The following is a 15,178-nucleotide window of genomic DNA, read 5'->3' as shown; positions in this document are numbered from 1 at the left end:
GGGAGTAATTAGTATGGCTGAGGTTGCTGCCGCTGCTGCGATGGCGTCGACGTCTCCGTCTCATACATTGAAGAAGAAGTCTGCTGTTGTTCCGATGAAGAAGGTTGATGCCAAAGAGAAAGAGAAGCACGATGAGGAGAAGAAGCCCGAGTGAGTTTATCTCGTCTTCTTTGCCCTACTAATATGCTAACCACCAAGTCCCAGTACACCCACCACCACCACCACCACGAAATCCGCACCAGAGATCAAACCCACCGAAAAGTCCAAGCCGAAAGAAGCGCATCTAAAAGAACCACCTCCAAGAAACCCCGGACCCGAATCCAACTCCAACACCCCAGAAACCACCGCAACACCAATCACAATCACCTCCCTCCAGAACGAAAACGCCCTCCTGCAATCCCAACTAACCACCCTAAAAACCGCCCTCCACGACGCCCAAAACCACATCTTCAGTCTCCAACCACACACCCAAACCCTGACGAACAGCGACGCAATCGCCCACTTCCAGTCCCTGCACACGTCCATCGAAAACTGGGTAGATCAGTATCTGGCAGACGCGTTAGACGAAAAGAAAATCGCCGGCGACGCGCTGAACGTAGAGGATATCCAGAACCTCTTGAATTTGGTTCCTGTCGAGGGCAAAGCGGCGTTCGCTAATGTTGCCAGTACGGACGTTGATATTTATATGCTTCAGGCGGTGATATTGAGGTTTCTGGTGGAGAGTGTGTTTAACCAGGACTTTTATATGCCCCTTCCGAGGGGAGAAAGGGAGTTTGTTATGGGTATTGAACGGGCTATGAGGGTGTTAGAGCCGAGGCGTGGTATGCTCCCTTTGCCTTTTCCCTGGCCATGGACCGTTATACTAATGCGCCCAGACGTGAGGACAATCCGCCACTGGCACATTGAAACTTACCTATCCGCCTCAAGCCGTCCGGGCTTCGACTCCTACGCGCAGGAAAGAATGTGGAGTTTAACGGTGCACATGATCAAAATGCTACGTGCCTTCGCTCCATCCACAGACGCCAACACTTTGGCGAAGAGCTTTCTGGAATCCATCACGAAGCCCGCTTGCGATCTCGCGCGGAAGTTCCATCTTTGTCTGGACGAGTATAGCCTTGAGTGGTCGGGGTACTTTGATAATGAGCGGACGGCGAAGGAGGGCGTTGGTGTTTTTGAGAGGGAGGTCCGGCATGGGAGGTTTGGCGAGTGGGAGTTTGTGAGGGTTGGGGAGGGGGGAAGGTATCTTAGGGAGGTGCCAAAGGCGATGATTCATGTGAAGGGGAAGGACAAGGGGCAGGGTGAGGGTGAGGGTGTAGAGCATGCGGAGGGAGAGGTTGATGGGGAAGATGGTGAGAAGGAAGAAACAAAGGTCAAGGTCCGGTGGCTGTTTGATATGGCGCCGAAGCTGGTATTCCGGAAACTCAAGGTCGATTCGTGGGGTGAGGGCAAGGTGCTTGTTAAGCCGAGGGTCTTGGTGCGGGTTAGTGAGCACAAGAGGCTGTCTGCTGGATCGGCGAAGAAAGTCGTCAAGAAGGCTACCGGAGGAGAGGAGTACAAGACAGTATTAGCGGCTGTGCAGGGGTGGTTGCAAAGACAGGAGTACTATCTCGAAAAGGAGAGGGAGAGGAAGGAGAAGGAGAAGGCGTTGGGGAAGCAAGTTGGAGGGTTCTTTGGCAATTTGTTCTAGACAGTCAGTTTATTCATTCAAGTACCTAATGACATGACAATGATATGCTATTCATCTGAATAATCTGATTCGTAATCTGGCAAATTGTCCGTATGAAACTTGCAGCTCGCCTCGTGCATCGAATTTCCTAATCGCCGGATCTCATTGTAGTCGCTCAGGCAGACCCAGCAGAATTCGAAGTGGCATTTTACACCTTGATCAGACATCGTCAGCGAACATCTACAGTAGAAAGCGACTGCCTATCGCCGGCACCGCCGAGTATGCGACCCCCACTTCCCAAGGCAGACCCAGCAGAACTCCTGTCTGCATTTAATGCCTGTACTGGTCAATACCGTCGGCGATAGGCAGTTAACAATAGCAAAGAAAAAGAGAGAGACCTACAGGTCATATGGTCGCAGCCGCTATTCTTCTCAATCGGCCACTGGCACCCGGGGCAGCGCTTCGTCGTGTTCTCCACCGTTTTCACAGACAACTCGACCTCGCGCATCCTCCGCTTCAACATCTCGATCTTCTCCTTGAAGTCGTCTTTCACCTCTTCCTCGTAGTTCTCCTCTTCAGATTTATCCTGCTCCTGCAGTCGTGCTGCTTCGGCTTCGGCTTCGGCTTGAGCCTGGAGTCTCTTCTCTTCGCGCACCCGTGCGGCTTCCACCTCTTGCTTCTTCCGCGCGGTCTTCTTCTGTGCCTCGTGCAGCTGGCTCTGTCGTGACTGCTCTTCGTTCCTCAAGCGGTACCTAGTTATCTTCCTCAGCGGTCTGACATGCGCCGTCGTGCCTTCGTTCTTCGCTTTGATAGATTTGTAGCTGTCCGGGTCCCAGAGCAGGGCATCGTACTCGTCGCAGGTGAACCCGTCGTGCCATTTGATGGCATGCTTGAAGCACGATTCTGCCGCACAGTTGTAACATTGGACGGCCGGCTGGTCGGCGCCTGGTTCGTGGAGCTGGCCAAAGTCGCACTCGAGGCACCAGATGAAATTCTCGTCGGCATTGACGGCGTGTCGGAATGAGAGTTTGTCGTACCTAAGTCTGTCAGTAGGCCTGTTCTTATAAGTTGATTCACGGGTGAAGGTACCGAGTGAACGTCTCCTGGTCAGCGAACCGCTTGATGTCCTCGTGGATAAACGGCGTATTACATTCAGGACACTTGATCTCATCCCAAAACTTGGTCTCCAAGTCGTGCTTGATGCTCTTCGACAGACAGATGTAGCAAACCGATGGCGTGTGCTGGCAAGCAATCGACAACTTATCCGGCGCCTTGACACCACTGGCGGAAAACGGTTCGAGGCAGATGATGCATGCTTCTGGTTCGGTTTTCGGGCACGGTTTCGACTTCTTGACCTTCTTCAGTTTCTTCTTCGGTTCGTCGGAACGCTGCTTGCCAGATGACTTGAGATAGTCCGTGTAGAGTGCTTCAAGTTCCTCGTCGACTTGTTGGAAGAATGCCTCGGGGCTTTGAGGGCTCGCCTCTACGTCGCGTTGTGGTTCAGGTTTAGGCTCAGACTCCGGCTCCGACTCTGGCTGTTTGTTCTTCTGCTCGCGGATGATCGACGTTGGGGCTATACCAAACTGTCGTCCAAACCCCGGAATCCTCTCCGTCCCATCGGAGAATATGAGAAGGTCTGCGTCGGGGCCAGCCGTAGGTTTGGGCGTAAAGTTCGCGGTTACTCTTTCTTCCTCCTTCAACACGGTGGTATGGACAGGTGTATCCGTCGTTGGTCTCGATCCATCCAGCTCCGAAACCTGCGAGTCTGTGGCCGAGAGCTCCGCGATTGAGTCTGATGCTTTGGGTGTCGCTGTCGAATCGGTAGGGCTACTAAGCTCCGCAACGGCCGGCTGGTTGAGTTTCGAAATATGCAGCGTCGATTGCGGTTTCTTGGTGGATAGGGTCTCGCAAACCTCTTTCTCTTTCTTCGTGTTCGTCACGACCGCCCTCGATCCCGACTCCGGGGCTGGCGTGGCCCAGATGCTGTGGTAGGATGCGGAGTTCTTATCGCCGCCGAGGAACTTGACGAATTTGCGCATTGTTGGCTCGGTTAGAGCTGTAAAGCTCAGAGGATGAAGGTACCGCAAAAGAAGATTTACTGTAGGTATGACGCCTAGTGCACAGCAAATAGAGGTATCATCATTCGCAAAGATGGACCGGGATGGGGCAACTGTCAAGTCTCATTTTCCTTGCAATTGGGATAGCCCGACGGCTTGTTAGAGGCAAGGCAAACGCCCAGCTCCGGCGCCCCTCTCTAGGCCCGAGCTCGAGCTCTGGAACCGGAGTCAGCCTTGCAGGACTGGATCATGGATTGGAACACAAGGTGCGTTGGCGGATGGGGCCGGGCAATTGCAGGGTGTCTCGGGCTTGAAGGGGGCTGAGTGGTGGGCTTCGCACCAATCAATCTGCACGTGAAGGGCAAAACGATTGGATGAGGCCACTGCGGCGGCGACTGACGAAGAGAGCTGAAGATGAGGCTCTTGAATGCGAAAATGAGAATATTTTGTTCATCACTACCATGTACACGCAAATAGATATGTAGAGAATCTCGCTGAATGACAAAAAGATGAAAAGGAAGATACCTATCCCAACAAACCCGTAGCCAACGACTCCAGATCCTCCAGCGTCTGAATCTGTTTCTCCCCGGAATCCTTCTTCTTCTTCTCCTGCTTGTACCAAGGCACCGCCTCGGGCTCTTGCACCTTCGCCCTCTTGCTCGGCGGGGGAACCTCCTCTTCCTTCTCCGACTGCGAGTACCCACCATCCATGTCCTGGTCGTCGTCAAACGGAACAAGTTGCGCAACACGCTCCTCTTGCTCCTCCTCAGCCAGCAGCTCTCGCTCCCGTTGCTTCCGCTTCTCCTTCTTCTCGCGCTTCTTCTGCTTAGCGACGGCCTTGTCCTCCATATCAGCTTGCTGGGTGCGTGCAGCCTCCTCAGCCAAGAACCGGGCCTGCTGCTCCTTTGCGTCGCCACGGGCCTTAAACGCCTCTTCGTCTTCCATCTCATAGAGCTCGTGTGCGTTTCCTTCATCGTCGTAGACCAGTTTTGTACCCTTGCCCTTGAACTTGAGCAGCTTCTTTTTCGACTTGAGGAGTTTCGCGCGGCGTTTCGAGTCGACGACGAGCGTGTCTTTGTCGCTGATCTTGACAACCTTGGGGTCTGTCTTTTCTTCTTCGGCCTCTGAGTCTGAGACATCCGACTCCGATTCAGAGCTGCCCGCGGCGTCAAGAGCTTCGTCTCCCGCCTCAAAGCGGCGTTTGACGGAAAGGAAGTCCTCATCTTCATCTGCCTCCTCAGTGTTCTTGCTGTCGGCTATCGTGCCATCATCGTTAATAAGCTTGTGGTAATGCTCCGCCAGCACATCCTGGTTCCGTCGCTCGAACATGCGGTCGTATTTGGTTCGGACCTCCTTCTCCTTGGGCTGCTTCTTCTTCTCGCCATCCTCGTCAGAATCATCGTCGCTAGACATGTACGCTGTAGCACGAGGGGCGTTCTTCCGCTCCTTCGTATCGTCTCCCTTGATGAACTTGATTCGGGGGGTTCCAGGAAGACCGAGACTTGATGCAAAGTCGTCCAGCTTGAGCTCCTTCAGGTTGAATGTCTCCTTGTCCTTCTGAACGTAAACAGACTTGACGTAGGAAATAAATGCTTTTTGTCCGAGGTACTTCAGCTCGGGGTCTTTGAAGCACATATTTTGTAACTGGTTTTTGATGCTTTGCTGTTTGTTCGCCTTGACGTTGATCTTCTCCACCGTGACTTTCTTCTGCTCGAGGCGTCGTAGCATTCCCTTCTCTTCGCTAGGATCGACGAATAACACTGCCCGGCCATCGCGTTCGTACCGCGCTGTTCGTCCGACACGGTGAATGTATGTGTCTGCGTCTTCGGGGCAATCCAGCTGAATGACCCAGTCGACAGCTGGAAAATCCAATCCTCGGGCAGAAACATCGGTCGAGAAGAGAACAGCGTGTTGAGCTTGCGAGAATCGAGTTGTAATATCTAGGCGGCCACCCTGCTTCTGGCGACCGTGAAGGTGTAGTAAAGGAATACCAGGCTGCATGTGTCGGAAGGATTCGTAGACGAAGCGGACCTGCTTTCCGGATGACATGAAGACGATTGTTTTTGACTTTAGATTGCTCCGGATAAAACTCCACAGCGTATCGAGTTTCTGGGGGAGAGGTGTCACGACGTAGTGCTGCTGAAGCTTCGAGGGTGTTGCGGAAGATGCAGCCTCGTGCACGGCCACATATTCAGGGTCTTGCAGACTCAGTCGAGCCAAGTCGGAAACCTTCTTCGTCTGAGTAGCACTAAACAGTAGCGTCTGGCGCTCCGTCGGCAAGTGTCCAATAATCGCATCAACGGTCTTCTGGAATCCCATGTCCATAATCCTATCGGCCTCGTCCAACACCAGCATCTGCAGGTTGTGCGTCTCAAAGAAAGCCGTCTGATCCAAGTGCTGCAACATGCGACCGGGCGTACACACAAGAATGTTCATTCGTCCCAATCGCTCCTGTTCCTCCTTCAGACTCTTTCCTCCAATAACCAGACCCGCAGAGAATACATGATACCGACCGATCTTCCGGAGAACCTCGAAAATCTGGATCGCCAGTTCGCGCGTGGGCGAAATGATCAGCGCACCAAGGCCGTCGTGTTCCGCCCATTGCCTCCGGTATAGGTTCTCAAGAACAGGAACCAGGAATGCCAGTGTCTTTCCGCTTCCCGTCTTTGCGGCACCAAGAACGTCCCGGCCTTTGATCGCATGGCTAATTGCGCGAGATTGGATGTCGGTCAGAGTCTTGAAGTGCGACGCAGTAAGGCCAGACAGGGTCGGTTCTGAAATGGGCAGATCGGAGAACGATTCGTATTTTGCTTTCAGGTCGAGATCTTCGACTCGCTTGACGAGAGATGAGAGGTCCACCTGGACGCGCTTGCGCTTCAGATTTCCGGAGCGGTTGGCTGGTTTCGCATTCTTGCCGTTCCGAGGCCCATTTGAGGGAGCCATGACTATCGTAGCGAGCTGATCGGATTCTTGTGATCGGCTGATGGAATCTCGGTCTTCGATAGAAACCGATGGAGGGCGGTCAAGGAACTTTTTTTCTGCCGAGCGGGTGCCTGCTGAGTCAGCGCTGATAAGGACGATCGCGATAGCCTCAAGACGCCGCAATTCCCATCCTATAGATTTACGAGCTAACGAACGTTGTCGTCACTGCTGTACGCATTCATTCTTGATACTTCTCACTTCCTCTCACTTGTCAACCACATCGCATTGTTTTGTCTCCGGATCCACCATGTCAGACGAACAAGATGCGCTCGATGCTCTCGAGCGAGAGGCCTCCGATTTCACCAAGGTGAGCAATATCCTCCCCTAACGACACGGCTTTCCTTCCTCGCTAACATCTCAGGATGCTGAAATTGATCGCATCCGAAAAGCATTCGTCTTAGATGCGTAAGCTCTCCATTCGTCCATTCAGCACATCCAAGTCGACTAACCGCATACTACAGCTACGCCGTCCTCGACCTCCAGCCCGGAGTAACAGAGAAAGACATCAAAATCCAATATCGAAAGAAGTCGCTACTCATCCATCCGGATAAGACGAAGAACCCCGGCGCACCAGATGCGTTCGACCGCCTCAAGAAAGCACAATCAGCGCTCATGGATGAAAAGCAACGGAACTACCTAGACGAATGCATTGCGGACGCGCGGAGGCTCCTCATTCGCGAACACAAGTATACACTGGACTCACCAGAATTGAAGACGGAGGAGTTCAAGAAGGAGTGGCGGCAGAAGACGGTACACGTGCTGCTGGAGGAGGAGGCGCGGAGACGGAGACAAGCCAAGGCGAAGTTACAAGAGGAGGGACGAGAGAGGCGGAAAGAGGAAGAAGAGATTGAGGAGCGGAAGCGAAAGCGAGACCAACAGCAGGCGTGGGAGAACAGTCGCGATCAGCGGATTGGGAGCTGGCGGGATTGGCAGAAGGGCCAGAAGAAGGAGGGTGAGAAGAAGAAGAAAAAGATGAAGGTGCTGGGATGATTTTCAATCAGCTTGAACAACGCACCTCGGAGGTCATGACCCATCTGCAGGTGCAACGACGGCAGCCTCACTATATCTATTACTCGGGGAGACCCCGAGTCATGAAATAATGTTATACTCCACCATAGATTCGGTTCTGCAAGGCCAAATGCCTTTAATCCTTTCTTCTCCCACCGTTCGCAAGCTTGAATATCTGGGCTTTGTCTCTTATCCAAAGACTCTCTCTCCAGCACATAACTGGACTGCTCACGGTCGGTTTCTTGTCCATTCAATCTATCTTGGTAGCATTCTTTGACGATCCCGGAGCCAAGGATCGTGGAGCTCCAGACTTGTATACGTAAGCGAGATCTGTGCTGCGTAAACCATCTTTCGGCGCGTAGACCATGTTCGTGATAAGAAGGGTAAGTCAATTGAGTTTCTTGGGGCAACGCTCGCCATTAGTATATCCAAAAAATGCTTGTGCTGCATACTTACATGTGACGGATATATATCAACGGTGTCAACAATGACCAGCGTGCAACGTATGACAGGAGCTCCTTTCTTGCATCACCCTGGCTGTGTACCGTATAGCAGTACTAGCCATCTATTTCATACAAAAGACAAAGAAGACTTCTCTTTCATAACAGATCTGCGATGTAAACATGAGGCTGTAGCGGTGACTGATAAGCGGACGAGCTCGGACTGCGGGGGCGCGGGGCGTACCAGAACATTCCAAGTTCTCTCCAACTCCGACCATCACATCCCACTTTCAATATTATTCCCCGAGCCTCCGCTCAATTGACATATATACACGCTCCCTCGCGGCCTCACAACCCCTGCTCTTTGGCTCCCGCAAACTACGCCTTCTAGAGCCCGTCCACCCGCACCCCATCGCAACAATGTCCACCGCAGACCCCCAACCACAACAACCGCACCCACCACCGTCATCCTACATCCCGCAATCAACCCCCTCACAGCACGCCAGCTCCCTCACAAGCATAATAACCGCCTGCCACACGCTCCTAGCAACATTCCTCTCTGAAACGCACGAACCCAACTCCGTCCTCGCCCGCGCCCAAAACCAAACCCGCATCTCCCTCCGCATCATCACCGACGCCCTAGCGCAATACTCGCTGGACGAACTCGCGCTCTCCTACAACGGCGGAAAAGATTGCCTCGTGCTCTTGATCCTCTTTCTCGCAGCCCTACACAGCAAGCTCCCCTCCATCGACGAGACAAAACGACCCCTCATCCCCGCAATGTACGTCGCCGAGGCCGACCCCTTCGAAGCAATGGAGGAGTTCGTGAACTGGTCGAAACAAATCTACCACCTCGATCTAGCGCGGTATACGAAGAACGCGAATACGACGCTCAAGGGCGGGTTTGAGGATTACTTAGCCAAGAATCCATCGATCAAGGCGATATTCGTGGGCATGCGGAGGACGGACCCGCACGGGGCGAATCTGACGTGGTTTGATCGGACAGATAGCGGGTGGCCGGACTTTATGCGGATCCATCCGGTCATTGACTGGCGGTATGCGGAAATCTGGGCGTTTCTGCGCCATCTGAAGCTGGAGTATTGCTCGCTGTACGATATGGGGTATACGAGCTTGGGAGGATTGTCGAATACGCATCAGAATCCGAGTTTGTGGGATCCGGCCAAGGAGGAGTACCGGCCTGCCTACGAGTTGACCGAGGATAAATTAGAGCGGTCGGGCCGCAGTTGAGGCCTCGACGGAGGATTACTTTGTTTGAGATATGCATCCCACCCATACCTTGCCTGGCCCACGCCTGTTCATGGATATCATGATTTATAGATCTCATCGTTTGGCGTTCGGCTATTGTTCCTTGCAAGGCGGCCTGGACCGCAGCAGCTTTATCTATACTAGACTCAACGCCAGTCGCGGTGAAAATAAATCGGAGCAGAAATTACAGCTTCCTTCTATAATTTTTGTCGGACATCTCGTCTAAATTGTTAGCCGCGGAACTCCAACGTCTCCAGCAGTATACGCAAGTATCCGCAAGTATGCAACTGCCTCCGGCGCATCGCTCATTCCTCTGAAACTGGTGTCTACCGCTTCGCACAGGTTATCATCGCAGGACCTTCCAAGTGACCTAATATCTACGAAGTGGATATTGTTCGCCGCGACGTTTCCATTAATGCTAGACTAAGCAGCTGCTTTGCTGGAGAGAAATCGAGATACACTGCTAGACAGATACAGAAAATAACAGCATCTTGCTTTTTCCATCTTCGACCGTCCATCAAAAACAAGCTCTTAAACACATGCGAGTCCTGAATAAAAATTACGGTCTCCGTCGTAACCGGATGTCGTCAAGAAAATCAAGAACAGATACTCTCATACAACACGTCAAAAGCTCAAGAAGTCCAGAACAGTGGGAGGGGAAGAGATAAACGGAACGATAGGAGTGAGTAGGCGGAACCAGAGACCGGCGGTAACAGGCGTGCAGTGGATATGCTGGAAGAATACCGTAGATCCATGATGCTCATGGTTGTTGTTTCATATCCTGCTGCTCGTGTCTCCCTCTCTCTTCACGGCTTCTGGAAAGAAAAGAAAAAATGTCGGCAGTAAATGGATATCATGGTCACCTTGCAATAAAGTCCGATGCTCAGACGGTGACAGCCTTGTCATGCGAACAGCCGAACAGTAAGCGGAGTGATGTATCGTCATATCACATAACGGAGCGAGGTGAGTTGACGATGATCTCGCGGCGCGAGGAGATTGGAGACAGGGAACCTGCCTTGATGTTCTCCTTGTGAGGGCTCGATCGCTCAGAACGAGGCTCAGCACAGGGAGTGCTCGGCATCACAGTCTTGGATGAGCCACTGTTGTCCGTCCAGTTGCCTCGGTTGGAATATCCAAGCCGACCTCTATACAACGGAGTGGTGTCGAGAGGCGCCGGGCTATTCTTCGAAGACCAAGAGTTGTAGCGCATGTTGCCAGCTGGATTCTTGGCCAACGGAACCCTGCTTGACTTGTCAGAATTATGCGGTCTGCTAGTAGGCGTTCCCACACTCACGATGGGGAAATGGACGTTGCCGGAGTCCAGTTAGCACCAACGCCAACAGGAGACACATAGCTGATCTGAGAGGTAGGGCTAATGTGCGAGACCGTCTGCTGGAGACGATGAAGGGACGGAGACGGAGTCGAACCCTGCACCACTTCGACGGAGTAATTGTACTCGCCGGCGCGGTAGGCACGACGCTCGTTGCTCTGCTGCTTGAGGAGCTTCTGGGCCTTGGTGTCGGCGAAGCGAAGAAGCAGTTTGACACCATCTTCGGCGACGATATTGTGGTACTCACCCAGCACCTTCTCGGCGATCTCGCGAGTCTCAAAACTAGACTTTGTTAGTAGATGAAAGCTTTCTGCAAGAGAGCGTACCGAGCAAATCCAACCTCCTTGCTAACACCGGTCTTCTCGTCACGGCTGATCTTCTCAGAGACAACACGGTAAGGCTCAAAGTGGCGGCGAAGGTCCTGCGGAGATACATCAGTTGGTGACACAGCGAGCAAGAGGGGCCGTTGACATACTGCCTCAGTCCAGTCAATGGGGATGTTGGTGCAATAAATATTGGTCGACGACCTATCCTCAAGATCCTTCAAGCGGGAGTTGCGGGATTTCTGTTCATTGTCAGTGTCCGAGGAGATATCGAAACCGAGATGTGCCACGAACCTGAGCAAAGCTGGCCTGATACCCAAGGTAGAAAAAGCCTCGTATACAGTTCTCACAGGACTCGAAGTTGTAATACTGGACGAATCCAAATCTTGTACGACAGTCAGTTGCATTCGGAAGGTCAAAGAAAGAAGAGTAACGAACCCTTTGCAGAGGCCAGTGTCCAAGTCGACGATTGCCTTGCAGCGGTCAATCTTGCCAAAGCGGCCGGCGTAAGCATGCAGCATCTCATCAGTAGTCTCTGGGAGAAAACCTCGGATGTAGACGTTGGTGATTCCTTCGCGGTTCTCAAGGCACTTGGCAAGGGTCAAGTCCGTGGGATTGGTCCACATGGCAGGAACGGCTCTGGGAATAGCCGGCTCTTGCTGAACCAAGCTCTCAAGATCCTGCAGTATGTAGCCGGTGGGGGTCTTCATCATCTGGAGTTGCAGATTGTTTTGTCCTGCTTGGGGGATGTTGTTCATCGCGTAGCCCGAAAGGGTGGACGCATCGAGACCGGGAAGGGCACCGTAAAATGCACTCTGATTGCTGCCGTCTGAGTTCGACGGGCCTGCTCCCTTCTGTTCGTCGTTGCCATTCCAGTGGCCCCGCTTCTGACCGGTGGGATCCTGCATGTCGCAGTTCATGAGGTGGTATGGGAAAGGGTAGCCCTGCATAGCTGGAGGCATGCAGCCGGGGGCGATGCCAGGATACATGGCGTTGGGCAGGTACGGGATCTGGCCCACTTGGTCGTGTCCGGGGAGCCCACCCTGGGGGAAAGGTGACATTGGCGCATGAGGAAGACCTGGATAGACACTGCCGTTAGGAAGAAGGACGAGCTGGTTGTTGTAGGAACGAGGACCAGCAAGCTCCAAAGGCGGAGGCATTGCAACCGGCAATCCTCCCTTGAGGGTGTTGTACTTGCCACCGGCGCCTTGGTTCTGGATGTTCATGCCGCTGAAAAGGGAGGCCAGGTCGGGACGGTTACCTTGCTGATGGCCGCCAGCAAATGCACCGCGGTTGTTATGGGTAAACTGTCCGCTGTGGCTAGTCTGAGTCGGGCCGTTCTCGAGAGCAGCCTGCTGCTGGGTCTGGGCAGGCATCACTAGGAGTCTGGAATAACAGTTCTGTAGTGACAGTTAGTCCCGTCTCAAAGAGTATAGAAAAGAACGGATGTGGTGTTGGACTTACCACAACGATAGAGCCTAACGCTTGAGAGACAGCGGCAAGCGAGAAACAGCTGAGTGAATCGTCAGCTCAAGCTCCCGAGATTTTCCAGGGCATGATCAACTTACATGTTTCTTCAAATGGACGAAGGTTAGAATAGCACGGAAGTGGATGGTTTCCGACCGTAGTCGACGAACGAACGTCAAGAGAAGCTGGAGCCGTCGAGATGAGCGTAATAGAGAAATAAAGCTTGGTAGCTAGCTAGAGAGAGTAATCCTAGCAAGCTGGAAAGTTGTGGGATGCGAAATAGCTAAGAGAGACGATGGGATGATGAAGTTGATCGAAGGAGAATTGGGAGACAGGAGGAAGAGAAAGATGGGGAGAAGACGAACACCGAGGGAACTCGGAGATCGAGGACAGGGCCGGAAGGGAAGGAGGGAAGGAGCTCTTGAGCAGAAAAGAGGGAAGGGACAGAGAGAGCCTGTGTGTGGTGTGAAGCATCCCAAAGAGGCAGGCACCACAGATTCACAGTAAGAATTTAAAAAATGAAGATAAAAGGATTTGTGAGTAACAGAACGAGAGATCCAGAACAAAGTCTCGGCGTCGTGTAAAGGCGACTCATCGTTGCAATTGCACGCATAAACTGCTCAAAGCACACAATTTAAGGGTGGTGGGTGTTTGGACTTCTGAAGGTGAATGTTGTTGAGGTTAGACTGCTAGAATCTCGGCTGTAGAGCTTCATTCGGCCGAACCTGGACAAATTTTACAAACACCTTCTAGTGCATCTAGATTGGCCGAGACTGACCTGGGGTTTGATCTAGAGTATATATTGTAGACAGAAAAGAGAGCATCAACCCCAGCGACGAAGAGGAAATAAAAATATGCTAAGAAACACGGCCAAAATCGTATTATCATTGCTGCTTTGACTGGTCCCGCAGCCACTTGTATACCACAGAAAAGTCTTTACCTCGATGCTCAGCTTCTACCACACTGTACACAACACGAGCCACCTCCGCCAGAGCTAAAGGAGTACCAGACTCCTTCGCAGCAGCTAAGGCTAGCCGCAAGTCCTTGTTCATGAGACTGATCCCAAAGCCACCTTCGTAGTCGCGCGAAGCGGGCGAGCCCTCGATCACGCCTGGAACAGGATTGTTAACATCCATCGGCCAGCATCGGCCGGTGGAGGCGCTGACTAGTTCTGCCAGCGCTTTAGGATCAAGGCCGCAGCGCACCCCAAGATTCATCGCCTCTGCCGTCGCAATATTGTTGATCGCTAGAACGTAGTTGTTGGCGAGTTTAGCCGAGACCCCAGTCCCAGCACCGCCCATGTGCCATGCCTTTTTGCCCATTAGAAGCAAGATGGCCTTGACTTGTTCGACAAGTTCTCCCGTTCGAGACGACGCTCCGAACATGAAAGATAGAGTACCAGCACGAGCGCCCACAACACCGCCTGAAACGGGTGCATCCACAAATCGACCTTGAGATGTGGAATGAATCGCATTCGCAATCTCTTTGGTAGAGGCCGGATCGATGGTTGACGTATCAATGAATATCCGTTCCTTGTCAAGGGCGGGTAGAGTGCCTTGACGAAGCATTGAGTGGAAAACGTCCTTGACATGCTGAGGCTCCGGGAGACTAGTAATTATCACGCTCTAGGAAGTTAAAAATCAGAATGGTTACCAATGTACGACATGTGTGCGAGCCTACCGACTTCTCCGCAATTTCTCTCGCATTATCGGCAACTATAACCTCTGGTAGAACAGTACCGGCACCGGCGCTTTTGGCAGTTTCTTGAGCCTCTCGGACAAAGCGCGCTGTTGATTCTTCGTTTACATCGCGAACGATGAGAGTATCATTGAAAGGAATCTTTGCGTGCAGATTCTTGGCCATATTGTATCCTGCGAAGTTGGCATCAGCTGCATTCAGAGGCAATTGAATGATTCATCGTCGCCATGAGCGAGACCCAGGAAGTCGCACCCATTTGTCCTAAGCCAATGAATCCCCAAGTATCATCACGTCGCAAGCTCGTCGAAAAGGCCCTCGTCGTTTGCGGTGTCCGGGTAGGAGAACGGGCGAAAGAGTGGTATGACTTTGAAGCAGCACCCCTCCGCACGAGGGGTGCGACAGATGGGAAGCTCATTTTCGTACCCTGAAATCCAAAACTGCGCGAAAGTCGATATTCTTTTGTTTGCCCCGTCACAGATTGTTTAGAGCCAGTTGTAAACGACAATGGTATGCGTGAGAGGTGAGAATGCGGAGTCGGACCGCGGAGGAAGGCAAGACGATGCCCCTAACGTGATTAGCCGCAAGGTTCGCGAGGGGTATGCAGAAGTGCCTGGCCGACAAATCCCGTGGATATCCGAGCTCCCCCTCGGTAAATAAATGATCAAAGCTCCATCCCAGTGGATGATCGACCTCAAGCAATGGCCTCCACTTCTACTCCAATGCGGGGAAACCTGAACCGGGGAAAGCCACGGAGGGGCTGTATCGGCAACCGAGAGTCACGTGCATTATGTTGGAGAGATCAGAGACAGAACAAGATGGTATATTGATCTAAAATGTCCAAATGGATGTGTATAATGCAAAAAATGAAGTGGTCAGCTCTTATGAGACGCTAAAATTTAGACAAACATGGGTATGAGACTATGCATAATTCCAACATCGGA

General features: G+C 52.5%; 7 protein-coding genes across 7 annotated transcripts; 3 read left to right on the top strand and 4 right to left on the bottom strand.

Moving 5' to 3' along the window:
• Nucleotides 1-13: 13 nt before the first annotated feature.
• On the top strand, nt 14-1,687 carry BDW74DRAFT_175922 (uncharacterized protein; the record flags this gene model as incomplete). Its single annotated transcript, XM_073728468.1, has 3 exons — nt 14-150; nt 205-821; nt 876-1,687. The coding sequence occupies 3 exons, from the start codon at nt 14-16 to the stop codon at nt 1,685-1,687; spliced, it is 1,566 nt and encodes a 521-aa protein (XP_073585864.1).
• Nucleotides 1,688-1,689: 2 nt separating this feature from the next.
• Nucleotides 1,690-3,957, bottom strand: BDW74DRAFT_148637 (E3 ubiquitin-protein ligase). Its single transcript, XM_073723744.1, has 2 exons — nt 2,756-3,957; nt 1,690-2,703 (listed from the first exon to the last, which is right to left on the bottom strand). Exons 1-2 carry the CDS (start codon nt 3,703-3,705, stop codon nt 2,013-2,015), a joined length of 1,641 nt encoding a protein of 546 aa, XP_073585863.1. The 5' UTR covers nt 3,706-3,957; the 3' UTR covers nt 1,690-2,012.
• A 74-nt stretch (nt 3,958-4,031) lies between these two features.
• Nucleotides 4,032-6,793, bottom strand: dbp4 (RNA-dependent ATPase HCA4). Its single transcript, XM_073723743.1, has one exon. It carries the CDS (start codon nt 6,664-6,666, stop codon nt 4,249-4,251), a length of 2,418 nt encoding a protein of 805 aa, XP_073585862.1. The 5' UTR covers nt 6,667-6,793; the 3' UTR covers nt 4,032-4,248.
• Nucleotides 6,794-6,860: 67 nt separating this feature from the next.
• On the top strand, nt 6,861-8,300 carry BDW74DRAFT_148635 (J domain-containing protein). Its single transcript, XM_073723742.1, has 4 exons — nt 6,861-7,012; nt 7,067-7,110; nt 7,167-8,113; nt 8,170-8,300. Exons 1-3 carry the CDS (start codon nt 6,953-6,955, stop codon nt 7,693-7,695), a joined length of 633 nt encoding a protein of 210 aa, XP_073585861.1. The 5' UTR covers nt 6,861-6,952; the 3' UTR covers nt 7,696-8,113; nt 8,170-8,300.
• A 273-nt stretch (nt 8,301-8,573) lies between these two features.
• BDW74DRAFT_175918 (FAD synthase) lies at nt 8,574-9,401 on the top strand (the record flags this gene model as incomplete). The annotated part of the gene is made up of 1 exon (XM_073728467.1): nt 8,574-9,401. One exon carries the CDS (start codon nt 8,574-8,576, stop codon nt 9,399-9,401), a length of 828 nt encoding a protein of 275 aa, XP_073585860.1.
• A 482-nt stretch (nt 9,402-9,883) lies between these two features.
• Nucleotides 9,884-12,448, bottom strand: BDW74DRAFT_189690 (putative RNA binding protein MSSP-2; the record flags this gene model as incomplete). The annotated part of the gene is made up of 6 exons (XM_073732035.1): nt 9,884-10,660; nt 10,714-11,031; nt 11,076-11,170; nt 11,225-11,314; nt 11,367-11,457; nt 11,511-12,448. 6 exons carry the CDS (start codon nt 12,446-12,448, stop codon nt 10,366-10,368), a joined length of 1,827 nt encoding a protein of 608 aa, XP_073585859.1. The 3' UTR covers nt 9,884-10,365.
• Nucleotides 12,449-13,218: 770 nt separating this feature from the next.
• On the bottom strand, nt 13,219-14,940 carry BDW74DRAFT_121265 (uncharacterized protein). The gene is made up of 3 exons (XM_073722026.1): nt 14,490-14,940; nt 14,220-14,410; nt 13,219-14,164 (listed from the first exon to the last, which is right to left on the bottom strand). Exons 1-3 carry the CDS (start codon nt 14,650-14,652, stop codon nt 13,424-13,426), a joined length of 1,095 nt encoding a protein of 364 aa, XP_073585858.1. The 5' UTR covers nt 14,653-14,940; the 3' UTR covers nt 13,219-13,423.
• Nucleotides 14,941-15,178: the final 238 nt, after the last annotated feature.

The sequence above is a fragment of the Aspergillus multicolor genome (genome assembly GCF_047715735.1).
Source record: "Aspergillus multicolor strain CBS 133.54 unplaced genomic scaffold BDW74scaffold_6, whole genome shotgun sequence".
NCBI classification, from domain to species: Eukaryota; Fungi; Ascomycota; class Eurotiomycetes; order Eurotiales; family Aspergillaceae; genus Aspergillus; species Aspergillus multicolor.
Note: the sequence above shows the minus strand (reverse complement) of the source record. Positions and strands in the feature narration are given on the sequence as shown.